This window comes from Scyliorhinus torazame, chromosome 17 (assembly GCF_047496885.1).
Source record: "Scyliorhinus torazame isolate Kashiwa2021f chromosome 17, sScyTor2.1, whole genome shotgun sequence".
Taxonomy (NCBI): Eukaryota; Metazoa; Chordata; class Chondrichthyes; order Carcharhiniformes; family Scyliorhinidae; genus Scyliorhinus; species Scyliorhinus torazame.
The window spans coordinates 180,563,783-180,587,237 of NC_092723.1; the positions used below are offsets into that span (position 1 = coordinate 180,563,783).

At 47.3% G+C, this 23,455-nt stretch overlaps 1 protein-coding gene across 1 annotated transcript in view; it reads right to left on the reverse strand.

Moving 5' to 3' along the window:
* LOC140394466 (C-Jun-amino-terminal kinase-interacting protein 3-like) overlaps nucleotides 1-23,455 on the reverse strand; it is an 86,081-nt gene that overhangs the window by 41,446 nt on the left and 21,180 nt on the right. Inside the window, 6 exon segments of the mRNA XM_072481760.1 lie at nucleotides 2,278-2,463; nucleotides 9,017-9,173; nucleotides 10,280-10,441; nucleotides 15,173-15,268; nucleotides 16,508-16,634; nucleotides 19,350-19,400. Coding sequence (XP_072337861.1) covers nucleotides 2,278-2,463; nucleotides 9,017-9,173; nucleotides 10,280-10,441; nucleotides 15,173-15,268; nucleotides 16,508-16,634; nucleotides 19,350-19,400 — 779 coding nt within the window.

The window sequence follows — 23,455 nt, forward strand, 5'->3', positions numbered from 1 at the left end:
ATGGGCAATTTGGGATGGGCAATAAATAATGGCCTAGCCAGCGATGTCCACGTCCCACGAGTGAATTTTTCTAAAGTATATTATCAATCGCAAGGTTACCAGGGACCAATTCTGTGATACTATTTCTCCCAACCTGAGAGTTCTCATAGTTGCAATGCCTCTCCTTACCCTTCACAAACGCCCAAGCCCCATCGGCAGCTATGGGTACAGCTTCCATCTCCTCCGTGTCCTTGCACCTCTCATTCCTTCACAACCCAACCACCGGAGCTCCTCCCGGACTAGGAAACAACTTTTCTCTGTGGAGCCAAAAGGAATGGGGGGGTTTCCAAGAGGAATTGGAGGGGGGGGCTCCTTGGGCGTCCCACAGGGACATTACGGGGTTCTGCTGCGCCACACAAACTTCGACCTCAGGAACTTCTCCCCACATCATCCCCCTCCCCTCTCCAGCCCTATACAGCGCCATAACTGTGCCAGACAGAGTCTGTTGTTTGGTTGTCTGGAGCCAGCCTGTTTCAGACTGGCAGGTTGCTGACAAAATGTCAATGAAGCCTGGTTACTGAAATCAGCGTCCCTGAAAAAAATACAGAATGTCATAGACAGCCCATAGTCCCTGACTTCTTTACATTTCCACGACAACAGTGAGGAGAGCACAGAGTGCATCAGTGCACATCAACACACATCGGGACTCGCAGGCTGCATTAGCACACTGCTAAAATATCGCACTCGACCAGACAACGCACTGTTCACATCTGTGTAAATATCGTAGAGAGGTTCTGGCACAGACCACTGCTCAACTGGAGAGCTAATTGGAATATTGAACGCAAAGGTCAACATTTGCAGTTTGTAGCACCATCCATTTTCTGGCAGTTAATTTTAATGATCAGGAAATGGAAACTGCTCTGATTGCGGAGCACTGACTGCCATACTGGGATCAGTGTATCACAAAATCTACGCTGTAAAGTCAACAGGCTGTGCTCATGGATTGGTCATTTCGATTTACTCAAAGTCCTTGGCTTGGCTAGAGGCTAGCAGCATCAAGTGTACTTGCCTTCGGAGTTCCATTTCTCAAACGTTGAGGGTTTTCACAGAGGACCACAATACCGACGCCCTTCACTCACGTCACAAAGCTACCTCTAGAATTTGTTTCTGAGGCATACCGACTATCTGGCTGCAGACCAGGCCAGTGGAAGGAAGATATAATTTCTCTCTGATTAACTGACAGTCCATAACGGTTATGAGAATGGGAACTCTCTCAGTCTCCTCCCCCAACTGTGATGGGTTTGTACACAGTTACTCTGCTGACCCGTCTACCATGAGGATCTCTCAGACCATCTCTCAGAGTCTGTACTCGTTATGGGGAAGTCTCCCCGGTTCATTGTCAGAATCCATTTGGAAACATGCTCTCCGTTGACCATTTTGAGATGACTACAGGAGTTTTTGCTTCCACTCTTGGAGGCATGTTGCGAATACATTCCAGAGACGGTCATAATTATGAGCAAGTGTCTTCCTTGGCTTGCCAGTGTTTCAAGAAAACTCCCAGGTTCATGATCCACTCTCCAAAACCTTAGATGAAGATGAGCAGCCTCGCAGCTCATTCCCTCCCAGAGGCTGCCCTCGGCGCTCCCAGGGGCTGCCCTCGGCACCTCCCAGGGACTGCCCTTGTTGCCTCCTAGAGCTACCCTCTCATCTGATACTCAAAAAGAGCAGGAAGCACAATGGCGACATTATTACTGCTTCACCTGCTAAATTGCAGATGGGCTTTGCACTCGTAATTTGGCACATGGGCTTGATCAAGTCATCAGGAAAAGCTACCAAACAAGAACAGAAGAAGGAAGGTTGAAGGGAAGTCCTTTGCATGTCTACCTGGTGATGGCTTAAGAATATCAATGCCACAGGAATAATTTGGACATCACTGGCACCCAGAGAAGGGGATGCTGGGCCTTCTCCCTTGAACCGCTAAAGTAGAGTGGCTACAACAGAGTGGCTTGCTAGGTCACTTCAGAGAGCAGGTCTGGGAGAGGGAGGCACATGTAGGTCAGACCAGACCAGTGAACCAGTCTGGCTTTAGTCGGACGATCTGGCAGCTGTCGTGGTCACTTTCACTGATGCCAGTTCATTTCCAGACCCCTTTCTTCAAAAAATAAAAAATACAAACTGATTTCAAATTCTCAAACAACATTGGACCAAACAAAATCACCTTGAAGACGGGAATAAAACTTAAAACTGTTTTGAAAATAAAAGTAGAAATAAAGATATTTGAATGGTGTTGTTACCCACTTTGTCCTTTGTCAGATGTTGGGGTGTCACTTCTAGATGTGCTGTGGCTCCGAGGAACATTGCACCGTGTCGCACATCCTACTAGTGTAATTCCTGCTAGTACCCCTTCTGTTCCACTGGAATCATCTGGATTCAAGTCTCCCTCTAAAAATATTTCTCCGGCGGGATAATCACTCTCGCTCGCAGCTGATGCAAAGAAAAAAGGAAAATTCTCATCTTGCTGTATTGATGACAAGGTTATAGAGAAGCGATTAGGCAGCATCCAAATAGTCACATGGTTCTGGAGACTTTCAAAGGATTGACTTGGGTTTTCTCCCTCCAGTTAGAACTTTCAACTTGGAAGTAGGAATGGCAAAATATTTCAGAAAGGCGAAACACGGGATTTCAAAAGAAAAGAATTGTTCCGAACATGGGCCGGGATTTCCGATCTCGTTTGTGATGGGGAACGCCGCATGCGGGTCAAAAAACTTGGGAGAAGCAGCCAACGGTCCGCTGACTTTCGGCGGGAATGTCCAGTCGCTGCCCAACCCTAATTACCCTTGAACTGAAGGTCACGCACTAGGCCATTTGGCCTCATTGCTGTGGGTTTGGAGTCACGTGTGGGCCAGATCTCCTTCCCTAAAGGGCATTAGTGGACCAGATGGTTTTTTTTACATCAATCAATTATGTTTTCATGCTCACCATTACGGAGACCAGCTTTATATTCCAGATTCTATTAATTGAGTTTAAATTCCAATAGCTGCCATGGTGGGATTCGAACCCATGTCCCAAAAGCGTTGGCCTCTGAATTAATGTTTTTATATATTTAAAGTTTAAAGTTTTCCATAATAAACAAAAACATACAAAACAATTAACCAAAATTACACGATAGAAGAGACTAACAAGCAAAAGCACATATTAACTTTTACCCCCAAAACTAAACTAAACCACCCCCCCCCCCCCCCCCCACAAAAAAAGCTGACGGTGACTTGCTCCTTAAAAAATTTAATGAATGGCTGCTACTTTAGGTAGAACCTCTTCACTGACCCCAATGGTGTATTTAACCGTCTCCAAACGTAAAAAAGACTTGAGGTCGCCCAACCAAGCTGAGGCAATGGGCGGACTAGGGAGACCCCCACCCAAACAGAACGCGTCTCCGGGCTATCAACGTGGCGAAGGCGAGGACATCCACCTTCACCCCCAACTGAAGCACCAGCGAGTCTGACACCCCAAACGTGGTCACCAGCGGACATGGATCCAAATCAACATTGCGGTGTCTCCAACATGGTGTTGAAGAAAGAGGCCCAGAAGCTTACCAACTCGGGACAAGACCAGAAGATGAGCATCGTTAGCCGGCCCCCAGGAGCAGCACTCACACTTGTCCTCCCCTCCAGAGAAAAATCCACTCATCCTCACTTGAGTCAGATGCACTCCATGCACCACCTTGAATTGGATCAAACTTAGCCGAGCACATGAAGACGTGTGATTGACCCTGCGAGGGGCCTCACTCCACACCCCACCATCCAGAATGGGACACAATTCACCCCCTCCATTTCATCCTCACCTCACTCCACAGAGCTGATTCCACTGAGAGGATATGGCCATATATGCCCAAAATAGCCTCTCATCAGACTCGGTCAAAGACAAAATCCTCTTCAATAGGGAAGAAGATGGCGTCAAGGGAAAGGAGGGGGAAGCTTTGCACAAAAAATCATCAATCTGAAAGCACTGGAAAAGACTGGAATCAGGCACTTGGAATGTCTCTGCCAACTCCTTAAAACTGGCAAACTTCCCCTCCAAAAACAGGTCCCCAAACCCTTCCTCTCCCCTGACTTAAGCATAGAGTCCAAACCCGCTGGCAGAAAAAGGTGGCTGTTGCAGATGGGGGCTAGCGGAGACAGGGAACAGAGCTTAAAATGCTGCCTGAACTGCTTCCAAATTCTCAGGGTGGTGACCACCATTGGATTCAGGGAAAATCTAACCAGAGAGAAAGGCTATTGCACCAAGCCGAGAAACAGTTCAGGAACACACTTCCATTTGTCCCATATGGAATCAGGATCGCTGAACCACAGCAATATAGAATCACCACAGTGCAGAAGGGGGGGCCATTCGGCCCATCAAGTCCGCACCGACCCTCTGAAAGAACACCCCACCTAGGCCCATGACCCCACCCTATTCCCGTAACCCAGTAACCCCACCTAACCCTTTAGACAGTAAGGGGACATTTAGCACGGCCAATCCACCTAACCTGCACATCTTTGGACTGTGGGAGGAAACCGGAGCATCCGGACGAAACCCCACGCAGACACGGGGAGAACGTGCAGACTCCGCACAGAGAGTGACCCAAGCCGGGAATCGAACCTGGGACTCTGCCGAATGAGGCAGCGGTGCTAACCACTGTGCCACCGTGAATACTGGCTGCCCAATAGTAAAACAATAAATTGAGTAAAGCCAAGATTTGGAGCAAAACTTCACAGGTCCTTCCAGTCTTACCATCCAAATAAAGGAGGATATTAATTGGTTGATTTTAACAAAAAAAAAGGACTGGGGAAGAAAAATGGGGAGACATTGAAAAAGAAATAAAAATCTCGGGAGTACGTTCATTTTAATAGTCTGAACCCTGTCCTTGGCCAACAAGGACTATTAAAATGAAGTCACGTGTCTGACTTGACACTATCGACCAAATTAATGTGATTTAATTTATGAAGCAAGGCCCTATTATGGGCTACCCAGAGTCCCAGATAACGAAAGTTTAGCTTCTGGATTATTAATCCAGTGTGATTATCACCATGCCATCATCGCCCCAGTATGCCCATGCTGAGAGTGCAACATTTTCCCTTTCTGCAACCAGTCTGCCTATCTAATTCAACCAAGTGGCAACATGAATTAGATAACGGCTAACGTCCATATCATCCAACCACCTGGAAATTTTTCCTGCGCTGAAAATCATGATGTGCCACCTGTACAGGCCCAGAATTGACGGCCTGAGGCTCACTGGAAATCGGGGGGGCTTCAAGTTTTATCTCCATAACACCGTGGAGTTGCAGACACGAATTGGCATTCTGGTGCAGTAGGCCAGTAGGGGTCTTCTCAAGATCATTCAACACAGACGTTGGGCCATTCAGTCCATTGGGGGTAGGGGCTTGGTGGGGAGTGGGAGACGAGCAGAGGGGGCTGGTCAACAGCTCACGGTATTCCTCTGGAACCAAAATGTTCACTCGTGCCTCATCCGACTTTTTTTTCTTCATTCGTTCTTGGGATGTGGGCGTTGCAGCATTTGTTCCTCATCCCTAATTGCCCTTGAACTGAGTGGCTTGCTGGGCCATTTCAGAGGGTGGGGGAGGAGGCAGTTAAGAGTCAACCTGTGTGGGTCACCTGTAGGTCAGACCGGGTAAGGACGGCAGATTTCCTTCCCGAAAGGACATTAGTGAACCAGACGTTTTTTTACGAGAATCGGCAACGGTTTCATGGTCATCATGAGATTTTTAATTCCAGATTATTTTATTGAATTGAAATTTCACCATCTGCCGTGTTGGGATTGGAACCCAAGACGCCAGAGCATTACACTGGGTCTCTGGATTGCTAATCCAGTGAAAATACCACGACCCCACTGCCTCCCCATAATTCCATGGTAGGTTCGGTAACAAAATAAAATAAAACCTGATCTGTTTTTCAGTGGTTTCCAGCAGCCTCCAAGGACCATTGATTAGGCCGCAGTTTGCACCACCAATTACTTTTCTTAATTGGTATCAGGGTCCTAAGAGGATAATGAAGTAGCCTGGAAGCCTGTTCAAACACTTGGAAGCCTCGGCGCCTTTCCAGGAAGGATTGGATGCCAAAGATCATACCCAGAAATTAGTATTTCAATCACTATTTCTTACCTAGATATTGCATGCAACAGGGATAGTTTTGTCTCTCAATGTCCACAGTTCTAGCCTCAGAACAGCATTGTAATAGCATCAATGGGGCAGTCTGGTTTCTTGCAGGAGCCATCCTGACTTTTGTTTGAGCAAGCTATTGTTAAATTCTCTTTCAGCTTGTATAGTTTGGACTCTTGAGTTGAAAGACTATCCAAACTTAGCCAATTAGGTCCCTTCAAATGCACCCGAGAGAGAAGTCCGTCACTCCTTACTGAGCGTAGCACAGCAAGTGTGGACTCGAGCAGGCCGGTCCTGTAGCAGCAGTCTGCATGCCAGGCAGAACAGGTTGTACAGCAAGCCCCCATCACAGTGAGGAGAGAGCTCTTACAGATTCCAATTCATGCTATCCCTATAACCCATTCCCCTACCAGAGAGATGAGGTCTGCAATCCATTCGCCAGGGCTGCACTTGCCCACAAGTCTATTTTATACTCCACTTTGCCATCCAGCCCCATTCCAAATAAATGCTTTGATGGTCAAGCGTATTATCACTCGTTCTGTAAATAGTCGGGGAGAACTGGCACGTATCTGCTCTATAGTGTAGTCCTACACACTCCATATGCTTCACCCGATGTCTATGTATTTTGTGTATTTATCGTCTGCCCTGTGTTTTTCACTTATGGAAAGATCTGCCTGGACTGTACGCAGAACAATACTTTTCACTGTACCTCGGTACACGTGACAGTTTCACCCCAGAAGCAACTGTGCAAGATCCCATAAAAAGCATCCATCGGCAGAAAAGGCCACCGTTCAAATATCCAAAAGGTCTTCAGCCAGCATCAGACATTATTTTCCTGACATTTTCCCTGTGTGTTGCACATTGTCTGGATGCAAGGATCAGAAAAAGTGGATGTAGACCACTGCCCCATTATAATGACCTGAGATTTCATAGAGTTCCCTTTTCGTGCAGCAAATGCCCCCAACAAACATATTCAAAAGAGGATGTGTGTGCATGTGGGGGTTTGGGGGTTACTCTCAGCCTCCTGCCTCAATTTGTTGACAATATAGACATGCTTAGATCTGCACACAGTAGCGTGCTAAGCTGAGGTTAATGGGCTGAGCAGCGACGGAGGAGGCTCAGCAGCAAGCAAAACAGAGTTCGAAAAGGGCAACGTTAACCTCCAACATTTTCAGGCTTTGCAACACCAGTAAGCCTGCAGCTGCACAACATTTTTCTCAACTCTCCACCGGTACAAGGTTTTGCCAAGGAGGGGGATTGCCCCGAGGGGAGCGACCGAGCACTGTTAATACTGCCAAACTGTACTTGGACAGGCAGGGGCACTCTTAATGCACTGCAGCTACCCATCGTTTGGGAACAGGTCATCCAGGCTAATTGGTCCCATTATGCACATCAAGCATGGTTTTTAAGAACAGCGCGTGGTCCCATCTCCTGAGGATGTCCTTATTTATTCCAGGGTGAAAACAAGTTGAATGACGGGCTTCTCAGGGATATTTAAATAACTGCTTTGTGGCATGACTATACAGCCCCCACAACCACCAGCCAAGAGCAATTTACCAACAGGGTTTATTTCTTGCAATACTCTGGGGGGCACACACTCCAACCAGGTAAGCTACCCAGGTCAGCCATACACATACTAGAAAATCACAAGTACAATTCTCTCTATTTTCTGTCCATTACAGATGACACAATTGTGGACCACATTACTAGGGCCTCCTGACATACGTCAGTCAGGCAATCCTCCCTTGGTCGATCTTTTCTGCCTTACTTTGCAAATTGGTGAAAGGAAATAAACGTGCCATTAGATTTATTTCAACTATTAATATGAAATCAGTAACGCCAAAGAACCCAATATTTGTGTTGTAGTGCCCCTCGTCAGGGAATCAGGAGCTAAGAATATAGAATTCCCAAGCTCTGTTCCTGACACATGTCGAGGGCACGGGGTGGATAATTCAGGTCTGTGTGTATCAGAAAAATCGGGCGCCGTGGTTAGCACTGCTGCCTCACGGCGCCGAGGACCCGGGTTCGTATCCCGGCCCCAGGTCACTGTCCGGGTGGAGTTTGCACATTCTCCCCGTGTCGGCGTGGGTCTCACCCCCACAACCCGAAAAGGCTAGGTGGATTGGCCACACTAATATTCTATGTGCAGGCTTGGTGGATTGGCCATGCTGAATTGCCCCTTAATTGGAAACAAAAAGAATTGGGTACTCGTATTTTTCTTTTTAAAAAAAAAAAATACTTCTCAGGATTCAATTATTAATGCAAACAGTCTCAAAAGCCACCCTAATGGACAGGACTAGCCAACTACAGTGGCCACCAAAAGACAGTACTTTAGTCTGGAACCACTCTGCAACCATGGCGTAATCTGAATATTTTTCTTTATTTTCTACTCCTCTTCAGGTTCACTTCATTCCTTTCTAGCTCCATTCGCTACTGCCAAGCTAGCAGGGCAAGCACTTAGTCTGAATAGCACACTATTGCTCTTTGCTAACTTCCTGTGTGATTCCTTCCTTAAGGTTAAAAAAAAGGCTTGTTTTGCCGTGACCACAAGCTGGCTCAAACCGCTTTACAGCCAATGGAGGGATTATTGAAATCTAGTCGCTGATGTAAAGTACGAAACAGGGCTGCTAATGTGGCAGCAAAATCAGCAATGTGATAACGAGCGGACAGTACGGTTTTTTTTGTGACGTTGATTGAGTGATAAATATCAGCCAGGATTCTCCTGCTCATCTTCAAAACAATGCCGCGGGATCGGACACATGCCATCATGAATTAAGTTGCGACATATCATTTTATTTTTACTCCAGTTGCCCTGATTGAACAGGCTCACCACTGCCAAGCATAAATTCAGTACTGCAGCCTGAACAGTGGAACTCACTTACCCGGAACGCTGGTGATACACAGAACATGGGCATTGCACACTATAAACTGGTCCATAATGGTGCCAGGCTGGTTGGCATCAATGATCACAATTTTACTGGTGGAGTGTGTGCTCGTGCAGATCCACACACGGCTCGAGACGTCATCCGCACTGTGAACCTGAAGAAAGAGATCGTAAACAAAAGTCAACAAAGTCGGCAAGCACTCAGATTGGGGCAAGTGTGATAAAATAATGTATTGATATCAGCTGGCAACATTGCATCTATGTGGCAGTGAGTGTTGCTCTGCTTAGAACTACCATCATACGCAGAAAGAATTAGATTTATATAGTGCCTTTCATAACATCGGGATTTATACAATCAATGAAGGACTTTTGAAGTTTAGTCACTCTTCTGAGTGGGAAACGTGGCAGCCAATCGGAATACAACAGGGTCCCATAAACAGCAATGAGATCACGACCTGGGGCAGCACAGTAGCACAAGTGATTAGCACTGTGGCTTCACAGCGCCAGGGTCCCAGGTTCGATTCCCCGCTGGGTCACTGTCTGTGCGGAGTCTGCACGTTCTCCCTGCGTTCTGCGTGGGTTTCCTCCGGGTGCTCCGGTTTCCTCCCACAGTCCAAAGATGTGGAGGCTAGGTGGATTGGCCATGGGAAATTGCCCCTTAGTGTCCAAGAAAGGGAAGTGAGGGCTTAAGTGAGTCGGTGCAGACGCAATGGGCCGAATGGCCTCCTTCTGCACTGTATGTTCTATGTCCTAAAAAAAATCTGTTTTAGGTTCTGATGAATCCTCAGCAACCTGAAACATCAACTTGTTTCTCTCGACAGACGCTGTGCGACACGCTGAGTATTTCCAAAATCTCCTGTTTTCATTTCAGATTTCCAGCACCTGCAGAATTTTGCTTTTGTATTATTAGTCTGATTTAGGGTGTCGGTTGCAGGATAAATGTTGCTTAGAAGAGCATGGAGAACTTGGTTCTGCCGTGAATAGAGTCACAGGAGCTAGCGGTCTGTGGAAGAGCTGCACTGGTCATTTAGAGGCAGGGGGGGGTCATAGCTGCTTCTCAATATTGATGAATTTTACACCCCCCTGGAAACAAGTGAAAAGATTCTTACTAAGTGTTCTTATGCAGGTCTGCACTCTTCCTCAATGCCAAAGGACCGTGTTCTCTTTGTTAATTCAGCAGTGCAGTGTAAAGCCACCTTGCGAAAGTCAGTGTTCTTATCTGCCACATGCGGTCGAATCTGTAACACCAAATCTTATTTACCTTCTTGATTTTGTCGGGGGAGCTGTGGCTGCTGCTATTCTTCCCGTCCTTTTCGGTGTCAGAGGTCAGGGGATCGCAGCTGCGGGAGCGGCCCAGTTCATTCCCATTCTCTGTCCGCGGCGGCTTCCAGCCGGTCAAATCCACACCAGCTGCACACCAAAGCTGAGAGGGACATAAACGTAATAATGGTCGCAGGAAATACCAGAGCAGACACCTCCAAAATTAGACTGGGTGCAGAATGACTGCAAACTCTGATGCCTGTAGAAGGCTTTTTACTCTTTCAAGGGATGTCGCTGCCAAGGCCTGAATTTGTTGCCATCCCTAATTTCCCTTGAACCGAGCGGCTCGCTAGTGGTCACTTTAGGGCAGCTAAGAGTCAACCGCAGTGCTGTGGATCTGAAGTCACTTGTGGGCCAGACCTTTCCAGGAGGCGGGGAGGAAGATACATATCCAAGCCTTTGTTATCTTCAAAGAGATGCTAATGCCCCCTGAGGTTGCAGAAGATCAAATTCCAAAGAACTGCACCAACATCCTTTCTATTTCTAAAGCAGAGCTCTGGTCCATGGAGACAGGTTGTCGGCGAGGACAAAAGAGACCCTGGCTTCGCTATTAAACATCTAAAGATTCCAGACCTGGAAAAATACATCCTTTGTCCAAAACCCAGGAGACGTGGCACAGTTGCTTCAAAGCGCCAGGGTCCCAGGTTCGATTCCCAGCTAGGGTCACTGTCTGTGCGCAATCTGCACGGTCTCCCCGTGTCTGCGTGGGTTTCCTCCGGGTGCTCCGGTTTCCTCCCTCAAGGCCCGAAAGACGTGCTGTTAGGTGAATTGGACATTCTGAATTCTCCCTCTGTGTACACAAACAGGCGCCGGAGTGTGGGGACTAGGGGATTTTCACAGTAATATCATTGCAGTGTTAATGTAAGCCTACTTGTGACACGAATAAAGATTATTATTAGTGGGAGGTCTGTCACATGGGGCGGGATTCTTCGGAAACCAGCGGAGCAGGCAACTCCGGCGGGAAGGAGTGGCGGGAACCACTCCGGCATCGGGCCGCCCCAAAGGTGTGGAATCCTCCGCACCTTCAGGGGCTAGGCCGGCGCCTGAGTGGTTTGCGCCGTGCCAGCCGGCGCGGAAGGGGCTTGGCACCATGCCAACCAGCACCGAAGAGCCTCCGCCGGCTGGCGCGAGTTGGCGCATGCGCGGGAACGCCAGTGTGTGCTGGCGTCATCCCAGTGCAAACGCAGGGGGGGTTCATCTCCGCGCCGGCCATCGCGGACTGTTGCAGCAGCCGGCGCGGAGGAATAGAGTGCCCCCACGGCACAGGCCCGCCCGCGGAGCGGTGGGGTCCGATCGCGGGCCAGGCCACCACCCCCAGCGCCCTCCACGAAGGGAACCCACTGAGCCAGGTCCTGCCGGTTAGCTGTCGTAACATACGCCGGCGGAACGGCCGAAAATGGGCGGCCATTCGGCCCATCGCGGGCCGGAGAATCGCCTGGGGGGGGGGGGTGACCGCTGCCAGCGGCCGCCGACCGGCGCAGCGCGATTCCCGCCCCCGCCAAATCCCTGGCACCGGAGAATTCGACAGCCGGCGGGGGCGGGATTCACGCCGCCCCCCTGGCGGTTCTCCGACCCGGCGGGGGGTCGGAGAATCCCGCCCACGATCTCTCTGAAGCTGCTGGAACCTGTAATATTGACGTATGGAACTGAACCCAGGCAGTTTACCATTTTACACCCAACAAGTAGCAGCAGCAAGAGCTCTCCAGGCAAACTGCCTGGTCCTCATCTACACTGTGCTCATCTGCACTGTGCTCATCTATTTAGATGTGCACTTGCGAGGCCAAGGCATACAAGGTTATGGGCTTTCACAGTAACTTCATTGCAGTGTTAAAGTAAACCTATTTGTGACAATAATAAAGATTATTATATTATTACAAGTGCTGGAAAATGGGATGAGAATATAGGTGGGTGTTTTAGACTGGCGCAAACCTGCTGGGCTTAAGGGCCTTTCCTGTATTGAAGACCTCTATGAATTTAATACCAAAATTCAAATGCTCACAACAATTTATACTGCTGGGGAAAAGGATGCTCAACGCTTTGGCATTTTACATTCTCCATTCTTGTACTGTTCCAGCTGCTCACAGGTCTTGCATTATTGAAGGATTATCTGTATCATGTTGCAGAAGATTGCTAATGACGCAGGCATATCATGCCTTTCCTTTGGGTGGCGTTATGTTGTTCGTACTGTATTAATTTCCATCTGAATTCCCAGGTCAGGTTCAACTTCATCCGTACCCTATTTTTCCCAGGTTGTTCACGATATTATAAAGCACGATGAGCACAAAACATGCAAACACTTTCAAATCCTTTTTTTCTTTGCAGAAACTGAACAATCACCATCTAGTTTTCCACCTCACTCCGGTGCAAAAATAAGACAACAGGCCTCAGTGTGTCGAAGACCAATACAGCATAGGAACAGGCCCTTCGGCCCTCCAAACCTGCGCCGATCACGAGTCCCATTTAGACCAACTGCCTGTATCCTTCTATACCCCGTCTGTGTCTATCCAGGTAAGTCTTACAGGTCGGTAACGTCTCTGCCTCAACCACCTCATTTGGCAGTGCATTCCAGGCCACCACCACCCTCTGTGTAAAAAAACATCCCTCGCACATCTCCATTGAACCCTTCCCACCTCGAACGTGTGCCCTCTTGTAATTGTCAGTCCCACCCTGGGAAGAAGCTTCCAACTGTTCACCACATCTATACTCCTAATAATTTTATAAACTTCTATCAGGGCACCCCTCAGCCTCCGTCTCTCTAGGGAGGACAATCCCAGTTTGTTCAATCCTCATAGCTAATACCCTCCATACCAGGCAACATCCTGGTAAACCTTTTCTGTACTCTCTCCAAAGCCTCCACATCCTTCTGGTGGTGTGATGACCAGAATTGGACACAATATTCCAAATGTTCTATATAACAGCAGGTGTCACCAAGTTGCTGGAAATGTAGCTCAAATGGACTACAGAATGGGACGGTAGGCATCGCAAGATTACAACAGAAGAAAGTACAGTCCTTTCAGTACCCTTCTTAGCCTTAATCACCCCCATTTACATTTCTTCTGTCTTCTGTCCTCGACACCTTTGTCAATCCCCACCTATTTAGATTGATTCCAGAGATGAGGGGTTTTGTCGTATGAGGAGAGATTGAACAGTTTAGGACTAGACTCTCGAGAGTTTAGAAGAATGAGGGGAGATCTCATTGAGGTACACAAGATGCTGAAAGGTCTGGATAAAGTAGACGTGGAGCTGATGCTTCCTCTTGTGGGCCATTCTAAAACAGGAGGTCATAATCTTAGGATAAGAGGTAGCAAATTTAAAACCAATTTGAGGAAAAACTACTTCTCCCAATGGGATGTGAATCTGGGGAATTCGCTTCCCCAGAGTACGATGGATGCTGGGACAGTGAGTAAATTTAAGGAGGAGTTAGACAGATTTTTAATTGGTAGTGGGTTGAAGGATTATGGAGAACGGGCAGGGCGGTGGAGTTGAGGCCAGGATGGGATCAGCCAGGATCACATTGAGGGTGTTGGGCTCGGGAGGCTAAATTGCCGAATTCCGCTCCTAGGTCATGTGTCCCAGGGAGGAGATGCTCTGGCTGATTTCGCAATCCAGCTCTTGGTCTGTAACATTTTAGGTAGCAGATGAAGAGCATATCAGCCATGATAGAATGGCGGAGCAGACTCGATGGGCCAAATGGCCTAATTCTGCTCCTATATCTTACAAAGTTATTGCTGGCCCCCCTACCCAGTCCCATCGATCCACACCTCCCCACCCCCCCCCCCCCCTCCCCCCAACAACAGTTTAAAGCTGACCCCATTTCCAGTTCTCTCTAGATTTTACACCGGGTCTTCCAGGCTCAAAACGTTAGCTCCCTTTTCAGAGAATCTACAGTGCAGAAGGAGGCCATTCAGCCCATCGAGTCTGCACCGGCCCTTGGATGCTGCCAGACTTGCTGAGATTGGCCAGTATTCCCCATTTCTGTTTCAGGCTCCTGCATCCGCAGTAATTTGCTTTTTATCACAGTCCTTTCTAACTTAACTCTAGGAAGGTTGACAGAGTTGGCGGAGGAATCAGGGTGCCAACGCTTTAGCCTAGGTAGAGAAGCGCAATTGCACTTGTCTCGTCATTGCTTCAAACGAAATGTGGCCACGGACCTATCTGGATCGATTTGGAAACGGGACTTCCAAGGGTGGCACGGAAGCTTGCATTGAAAGTTAGAATGGTGGCCTCAAAAGAAATAAAAGGGAAACACAGCTGACGAGCTGGAGCTGACAGTAGGTTTGCAGGCTGTGGCACTGCCTGCCCCATGCAGCGCGACAATCCATCACTTAGCTAACTTTGGTATCAATTCCTCAGCAAAAGTCAGCCATTAAGAGGTTAGCACTGAAATGGGTTATGTAGAACATAGACGGCCCTCGATGTTGTGCCGAGCATTGTCCGAAACCAAGATCAAGCTATCCCACTCCCTGCCATTCTGGTGAGCTCCATGTGCCTACCCAATAACCGCTTGAAAGTTCCTAAAGTGTCCGACTCCACTATCACAGCAGGCAATCCGTTCTACACCCTAACCACTCTCTGAGTAAAGAACCTACCTCGGACATCCCTCCTATATCTCCCACCCTGAATCTTATAGTCATGCCCCCTTGTAACAGCTACATCCACCCGAGGAAATAGTCTCTGAACGTCCACTCTATCTGTCCCCCTCATCATCTTATAAACCTCTATTAAGTCGTCTCTCATCCTCCTCCGCTCCAAAGAGAAGAGCCCTAGCTCCCTCAACCTTTCTCTACCAAGTCCTGATCATTGGAACCTCCCTTTGCCCTTAGCACACGGTTACCTTCATGGTTGGGTCCTTTGCGACCAGTGGACGGCAGTAGACTGGAATCGGAACATTCTTCATGCGATTATCTTCCTGGCTGCCGTTCGGACTCAGCTGCATTAAGAACCAGAACGTCACTCACTTCTCAATAAGATTGCATTCTCACAATATTATAAAGTATCCAAATACGCTCTGCATGTCATTCTGCATGGCGAAGGTGGGGTGAACCAGAAAGTGCCCAAAATGATGTGAGCCACGTTGAGGTTCTTGATTTTAGTCTTAAGAAAATTCCTGGCCTGTCACGCATTCTAATGAGCTTGCGCGAAGGGGAGGCTTCAGGGGTGGAAGAAGGATGAGGCGGGTGAAAAACTAAGGGGGAACATTAGAATCTCAAAAAAATATATTCATTATCCCTTCCCGGCTGAGGTCACCCTCGTCTTCTTTTTATGGTTGCTTTATTTCTCCTGCCTGCTCCATATTCCCTATTTTGCCGGGCACAGATGTACATTACACGGCAGCCAGTCATATCCTAGGACACACTGGATGGGTTTATACTGCGTTGATCCTCTCAAAGCTTCCAGACATTCAAACCTCAGAACATGTGTCCCATTGTGGCACTGGTGGTTGTACGGGCCACATTGTCTTGTCCATGGTGGAATACGGTTGTGACAGGCTCTAAGGTTGCAAGGTACATCCTTGGTCCCAACAAGAGCATTTCTTGGCTGATCAAATAATGGTATCACCACTGGCTGTCACAGGTGGAAGGAATCACCCGAGTTTCTAGAGAAATAGGCATTATACAGAGTACGAGCCTGTCCCTCTGGTCGCAGGCCACTGGACATCAGTGGAGTGATAGCCCTTTTAATTCAGGAAGAGCTCTAATAGGGGTCTAGGGGACTTATGGGTTACCTATGTACAAACGTTAATGGAGCAAAGGCAGTAATGATCTCACAGCAGGTCTGAGGAGATGAATGACCGACCCTACACAAGATATTAGCACAGTCATAGGACATTGCTCTGTGGAATCAAGTGACAGATAGCAGCTATATGAATGATCGTTTGGTAGTACAGAATCTAAGAGACATGCTGTCAAAGCTTTTCATCTTTCACTCATCAGGTCAGACTCAAGAATGCCAAATTTCAAAGAGAGCAACAATTTATACTTCATAAAAAGAGGGCTCTTCAGGATGAGTCCAAGGTGGAAAGCTTTGAGAGTGTCTCTATTTTTTCCAGCAACATACGAATGAATAAACGTTTGTTCGGATACCAGCCGGCCAGTATGTTTAAATCTCAGAGCCTGGATTGTGGGCCGGCTTGTTAGGCCGAGGTAGGTTTTGCTGCTTCAGACTGTACCTGTTTGTACTTTGCTGGGAGGCTCCACCCACACGCCTGTAGCCGTCCGTCGTCATTCCTGACATGGTCCCTCACCTGTCGGTACTGTTCACGTTTCAGCTCCCGTCGAGCTGTCGACGTACAATCACTGAGAGGAAAAGCAAACACCAGTCAGTGCACTGTTCAAAGAAAGTAGAAGAAAATGTTACTCGAATGTGTGGGAGAGATTGGCCATCCGGGTGGCTGAGAGTTTAAACTTGCCCCGAGCTACAATTGTATTTCTTTTGCGATCTGAATGCCCCAAATCATTTCTAAAAGGTGCATCTTCAGCCTCGCAACACCCTCACAAACGTCTAGCGTAAAGCTCTCAGTCTCTGTGACAACTATTGTGTTTTTGATGAAAGACTATTGACCAGAAATATTTGCTCTGCTTCGCTCTCCATAGGTTCATCCAGTCCTGCTAGTGATTAAAATGTATAGGATCCTGAGGGGTCTTGACAGGGTGGATGTGGAGAGGATGTTTCCTCTTGTGGGAGAATATAGAACTAGGGGTCACTCTTTAAAAATAAGGGCTCACCCATTTAAGAGATGAGGGGAATTTGTTTTCTCTGGGGGCTCAGTGTCTCTGGAAAGCTCTTCCTCAAAAGGCAGTGGAAGCAGAGTTTTTGAATGTTTTCAAGACAGAGATAATAATAATAATAATAATAATAGCCTATTGTCACAAGTAGGCTTCAATGAAGTTACTGTGAAAAGCCCCTAGTCACCACATTCCGGCGCCCGTTCGGGGAGCTGGTACGGGAATTGAACCCGCGCTGCTGGCCTTGTTCTGGATTATAAGGCAGCTGTTTAGCCCACCGTGCGAAACCAGCTGGATAGATTCTTGATAAACAAGGGGGTGAAAAGTTAGCGGGGGTAGGCGGGAGGTTACAATCAGATCAGACACCAACTTATTGAATGGTGGAGCATGCTCGAGGGGCAGAGTGGCCTAATCCTGCTCCTAGTTTTTATGTAGTGTTTTCCAGCATTTTCCCTTTCATTACTGATTTCCGACACCGGCAGTATTTTGCTTTTGTTTCACTCACTGGCACTTCCATCTTAAAACTCATCGTACTTACCAATATTTCTAAAATACATTACTACCGTGAGAAAAATATTAGAAGTATTAACAACCTGGCAGACATCGTAAGATCGTCTTCATCCTAAATCAACCGCGGCCCGATATATTCAACCTTAACACCATCAAAGTTCAATGGATTCTTTAGCCAAGATCATACAATGATGTGTGCGCGCTCTCATTTTGACCATGACTAATTTCTGGACCCATTTTTAATATTTCTCCTTCAAAGATCTTGCAGAAAATGTAAAACGACAACTTGAGGGGTACAGGTAATAACGATTTTAGAAAATTTCAATGATATGTTCCGATTGTATACAATGCAGTTGCAATATTCCCAATTTTCCCCATGAAGTATCAATTACTTTAACGTCAAAATAAACTATCCCAGAGATTATTGCACGTAGATTCTAATTTGGTGGATGGAAAATGGGCTGCTCACAGATAACTGCAATATTGCTAGTGTGTTGTTAATAGCGAGGACAATTCACCATTGATCAACACGAACGGTTGTCAGCAACCAACTGATTAGGATTTTCAAAGCTTAACAAACACTAGCGCGAGTTGGGCAGACTCTGGTGGTTGGCGAAAGTGAGAAGCCCTTATTGCAAGTATGTCTGATAGCGCAAGTCTTATCGTTCAAGAGTTTGCCAGCTAAAATCCACAGTTGTTCTACCAGTGAGACCAGATACAGCAACCGGCAGCTATGGAGCACCTGAGCAGATCTGGAATGGAACTGCACGACTCCAGATTTTCTAGGTTGTGATCAAATTTCTATTCAAAAATGTCCTGCACAAGACATTTGGAGGAATTTTAGAATACTGGGAGAAGGGGAGCTGGGGCGTGGGTGAAATGTGACATTTAAAAAAAAAAAATCTAAATCCCCAATTTCAAGAGTGACTACTTTGGTTGGGGGGGGGGGGCACCCCCAAGACCCTTGTGGGTAATTTAATTATTTTAACGAGATAGGCAGCCTCTGATTTAATCTGCTTTCTAGATTCTACCGTGGGTTCATAGATTTCTCCGACCCTGAGAAAGCGGAAATAGTTGTGTTGGGGTTGGGCTTTATATTTTTTAAATGACCAGAGCCTAATCCGTGCACTAAAACTCCCTCCCATGTCTTTCACAAGACATTTTTGGACAGAGAACTGGTCATAACTTCGCAAATAGAGGGCCATATCCAGGAAGTCTGCAATAGTGAAAGTCCCATCCTCATGAACCCTGAAGTCGAACAATGAAGAATGTCCAGGGTTAATAAACCCTCCTGGGTAAGTGCAAAGTAAACGGACTTCATAAACCGGACGATCTATCTCATTTTCATATTTTCAATTGACCTTGTATCATCATTTTCGTCAAAAAAGCTAGAATGGTCTTTCCAATTGCATCTTAGCTTGAATGGCGAACAGAAAGCACCACAAACTTTGCTACAAATCATAGCCTCCATAAAGCAAGACAGGTTGAAGTGAAGATCTTACACTCACAAAACCAAGTAGATTAGAGGTGAAGCCTGGATCTCACAAACCCCAGAGTAATATGGTGCCGAACCGTACTTGAAATGAAAGTCACTCAACAATATCCTTTTATCAATGAAAACATCCTGAGCATCATCATCCACAAGGCACTTTGAAACAGAGACTAAATGCTCAACTGTTGCCTGCCTTCTAGGATCCCCAAACACCCTGAATCATCAAATTCCCCAACTTTGACCCCCTAACCCTGTTAAAGCCCCGAGGAGCTGATATGCCGTACAGTTGCTCAATATCTGGGTCTGGGTTCTTCTCCTTCTCAGGCACTTTCTGTCTACAAAAAGAAAACATAAATTTCAAAATTAACAAAACGTACAGAATGGAAAACAAAAATACACACTTCTCTGAAAGAAAGATTGTCTGCAAGAGCGCATGCTATTCGAGGTGGAACTTAGTTGACTCTATGCCGCTTGTGAAGCTCACCTCAAGTTGACCATGAACTGGAAGTAGAAATTGCGCTAGTTTGGATACTGCTTTTGCTGAATCTTCACCTTTTTTTTCTTAAATCTGTCTGAATTTGCACATTTCTTCGTTGTGTAACATTCTCCTGGCTTGCTTGGCTAAGCTCCTGCTTCTCCTGCCCCCTCTGACACACCTTTCTGAAACGTTCAGCCACTATCTACAATGTCCGAGTCTAATAATAATAATACTAGATTCTCCGGTTTAGCATCTGGTTTGGCAACAGGGCAATATCGCTGGCTTTTAAAGCAGACCAAGGCAGGCAGGCAGCACGGTTCAATTCCCGTACCAGCCTCCCCGAACAGGCGCCAAAATGTGGCAACTAGGGGCTTTTCACAGTAACTTCATTTGAAGCCTACTTGTGACAATAAGCGATTTCCATTTCATTTCATTTTCATTTCATCTCTACCTCAATGTCAGCAAAACTCAAGAGCTGGTCATTGACTGCAGGAAGCAAAGTATCGTTCACACCCCTGCCTGCATCAACAGGTCCAAGGTGGAGATGGTCAACAGTTTCAGGTTCATAGGTGTGCACATCACCAAAAATCTGTCCTGGTCCACCCAATTCGAACGTTACGACCAAGAATGAAAATGAAAATGAAATGAAACGAAAATCGCTTATTGTCACAAGTAGGCTTCAAATTAAGTTACTGTGAAAAGCCCCTAGTCGCCACATTCCGGTGCATGTTCGGGGAGGCTGGTACGGGAATTGAACCGTGCTGCCTGGGTCTGCTTTAAAAGCCAGCTATTTAGCCCAGTGTGCTAAACCAGCCCCTGAAAGCACAACAGCGCCTATACTTCCTCAGGAAACTAAGGAAATTTGGCATGTCCACATCGACTCCATCCACCTTTTACAAGTACACTATAGAAAGCATCCTATCTGGCTGCATCACAGCCTGGTATGGCAACTGCTCAGCCCAAGACCGTAAGAAAGTTCAGAGAGTCGTGACACCGCCCAGTCCATCACACAAACCCACCTCCCATCCGTTGATTGCATCTACACCTCCCGCTGCCTGGGGAAAGCGGGCAGCATAATCAAAGACCCCACCCACCCGGCTTACTCACTCTTCCAACGGGTAGGAGATACAAAAGTCTGAGAACACGCACTAACAGATTCAAAAACAGCTTCTTCTCCGCTGTTAACAGACTCCTAAATGACCCTCTTATGGACTGAACTAATCTCTTCACACATGAGTGCCCAATTATTTCTTTTCCAATTAAGGGGCAATTTAGCCTGGCCAATCCACCTAGCCTGCACATCTTTAGGTTGTGGGGGTGAGACCCACGCAGACACAGGGAGAATGTGCAAACTCCACCCGGGCAGTGACCCAGGGCCGGGATCGAACCCGGGTCCTCAGTGCCATGAGGAAGCAGTGCTAACCACTGTGCCACTGTGCTGCCCTGACAGAAACAAAATTCTGAGTTCTGGATTTTTCATAGCCTGACAACTAGTTGGACAATTGGTTCCTGGAGATCTGTGTACCCTCTGACTGTGGTACATGACACAACTACACAATTCCCCCCTATCCGACTGGAAAGAGCACCACAGTACACATTTAAGGAGTTAAAACATAATGGCCGAGATTTTCCGTTCCCGCCGACGCCGCAGGTTTCCCGACGGTGTGGGGTGGATTCAATGGGAAATCCTATCGACAACGGTGGGACCGGAAGACCCCGCCACTGGCCAATGGCAGGCTGCCTCCCAGGGCCGAGAAACACGGCCCGGGAAGCCAGAGAGCCTCGCCCAATGGGTCAGACTTTGCAGTGAATATAACGGTGAGACCAACTGTGATCGTCGCCACGAGTAATGCAAATTGTACGGCACTTTCCACCGATCACATACAAGTGGTTCAAAGTATAAATCAGGAAGTTGTTGCAAGCGTTGCCCTGCTCCTCCTGATACTGCACGATAACAGCATCTCGTCGAGAGACTCACCTTTCAAATATGTGGAATGGTGCAATTCCCATTTAGCACAAGGTCTCCGTGCCAGGAGCGATTTCGCTCCAGGGGAGCAATGGTAATCTTGTTAATTTGGATGCTCAGTTTGAAAATCCGCATTTTACTGGCAGAAAGAATGACCATCCAGTTGGAATTAAATGTTTTAAATATGACGGGAAACCTCTCTCTGTTTGTACAATTAGCAAAATCAACCTCGTCTCTAGGTGCAGATCACCTCACCGCCTAACAAGAGTATTAATTCCTCGGATTTAAAAGTGCCTAGGTTACATAATATTAGCTGTCACTTCACAGCACTACCGACAGAGTACTGCGCAGTCAGAGGTACTGTCTCGCAAATGAGATATTAATAACAAGGCTGTGTCTTCCTTCTCACCTGGGCAAAAAAAGAACCTGTAACATTAGTCGAAGAATCGCCGGGGAATCCTGGCCTTTATGTCTTCCTCAGCCAACGTCACTAGAAGAGATTACTTGGCCATTATCACATCAATGTCTGTGGGGACTTGTGACCACATTTCCTATGTTACAACTACAAAAAGATACCAGTATGGACTCGAAATGTTAACTCGGTTTCTCGCTCCACAGATGCTACCAGGCCTGCTGCGTTTACCCAGCATTTTCTGTCCTTATTACATGTATTTCATTGGTTGGAAAGCACATGCCAACATTGTGAAAGGCACTCTAACAATCAAGTATTTTCTTTCTTTACTTGGAAGGGCTGATTCCTCGAGTTTGATTAACGGTACAGAGTGTCGCCTATACAAGTGAGGACGTCATGGACATGCTACCCATGCTGCTGTGACTGTTACATTAATTGCTAATGTGCATAACAGGGTAGTGCTGGCGGCTTCCTTTCACCCTCAAGTGGCATAAATTCAGGAAACGTACGGTACAAACTCCCGAGGAAGCTGGGAGGTGCTCAGAGCCAGTGACAGCTGAACCCAATCCCAGCCTCCTGAACAGTCACTGGCTTCCGGCATCAACGGAACCTGAAGGAATCCGCATACATAGAACATACAGTGCAGAAGGCCATTCGGCCCATCGGTCTGCAACAACCCACTTAAGCCCTCCCTTCCACCCTATCCCCGTAACCCAATAACCCCTCCTAACCTTTTTTGGTCACTAAGGGCGATTTAGCACGGCCAATCCACCCAACCTGCACGTCTTTGGGAGGAAACCGGAGCACCCGGAGGAAACCCACGCAGACACGGGGAGAACGTGCAGACTCCGCTCAGACAGTGACGCAGCGGGGAATCGAACCTGGGATCCTGGGATGAGGGACTTGACATTTGCGGAAAGATGAGGTAAATTGGGATTGTTCCCTTTATCGCAGAAAAAGTTAAGGGTGTTGTAATAAAGGGGTTCAAATTTAGTGTGGTGGTATGCATTAGGGGTATTACGGTACCCTGTGATGCCGAGAGGCTATTGGTGGATAGACGCCGGGTCCCGATTGGATCAGCCGCCTACTGGCTCCACCCAGTAAGGTGGAGTATAAGAGCCCGGGTTCTCCCAGCAGCCGCATTCTAAACTGTGCTGCTGGGGAACAAGTCTGCGTAATAAAGCCATTGATTGACTCCTTCTCATCTTGTCTCGTGAGTGATTGATTGTGCTACACTTAGCACAGTGTTTATTTCGATGGATCAAATAGGAGCAATTGTTTCCTGTGGCACGTGGGTTGGTGACCAGAAGTCACTGATTACAAGGACACATTTTTCACCGAGGGCTGTGATAATCTGGAACGCTCCATTTTAAAGGACGGTGCAACCTAGGATTATGGGAAAATAACTGGGAGTGCAGGACTAAATTGGGCATCTCTCTCAAAGACCAGCACAGACCTCTTTCAGCGCTGCATAATTCTACAATTCTAACGTTTCTACTTCGTCAAAACGATACAAGACCATTATTCCAGACTA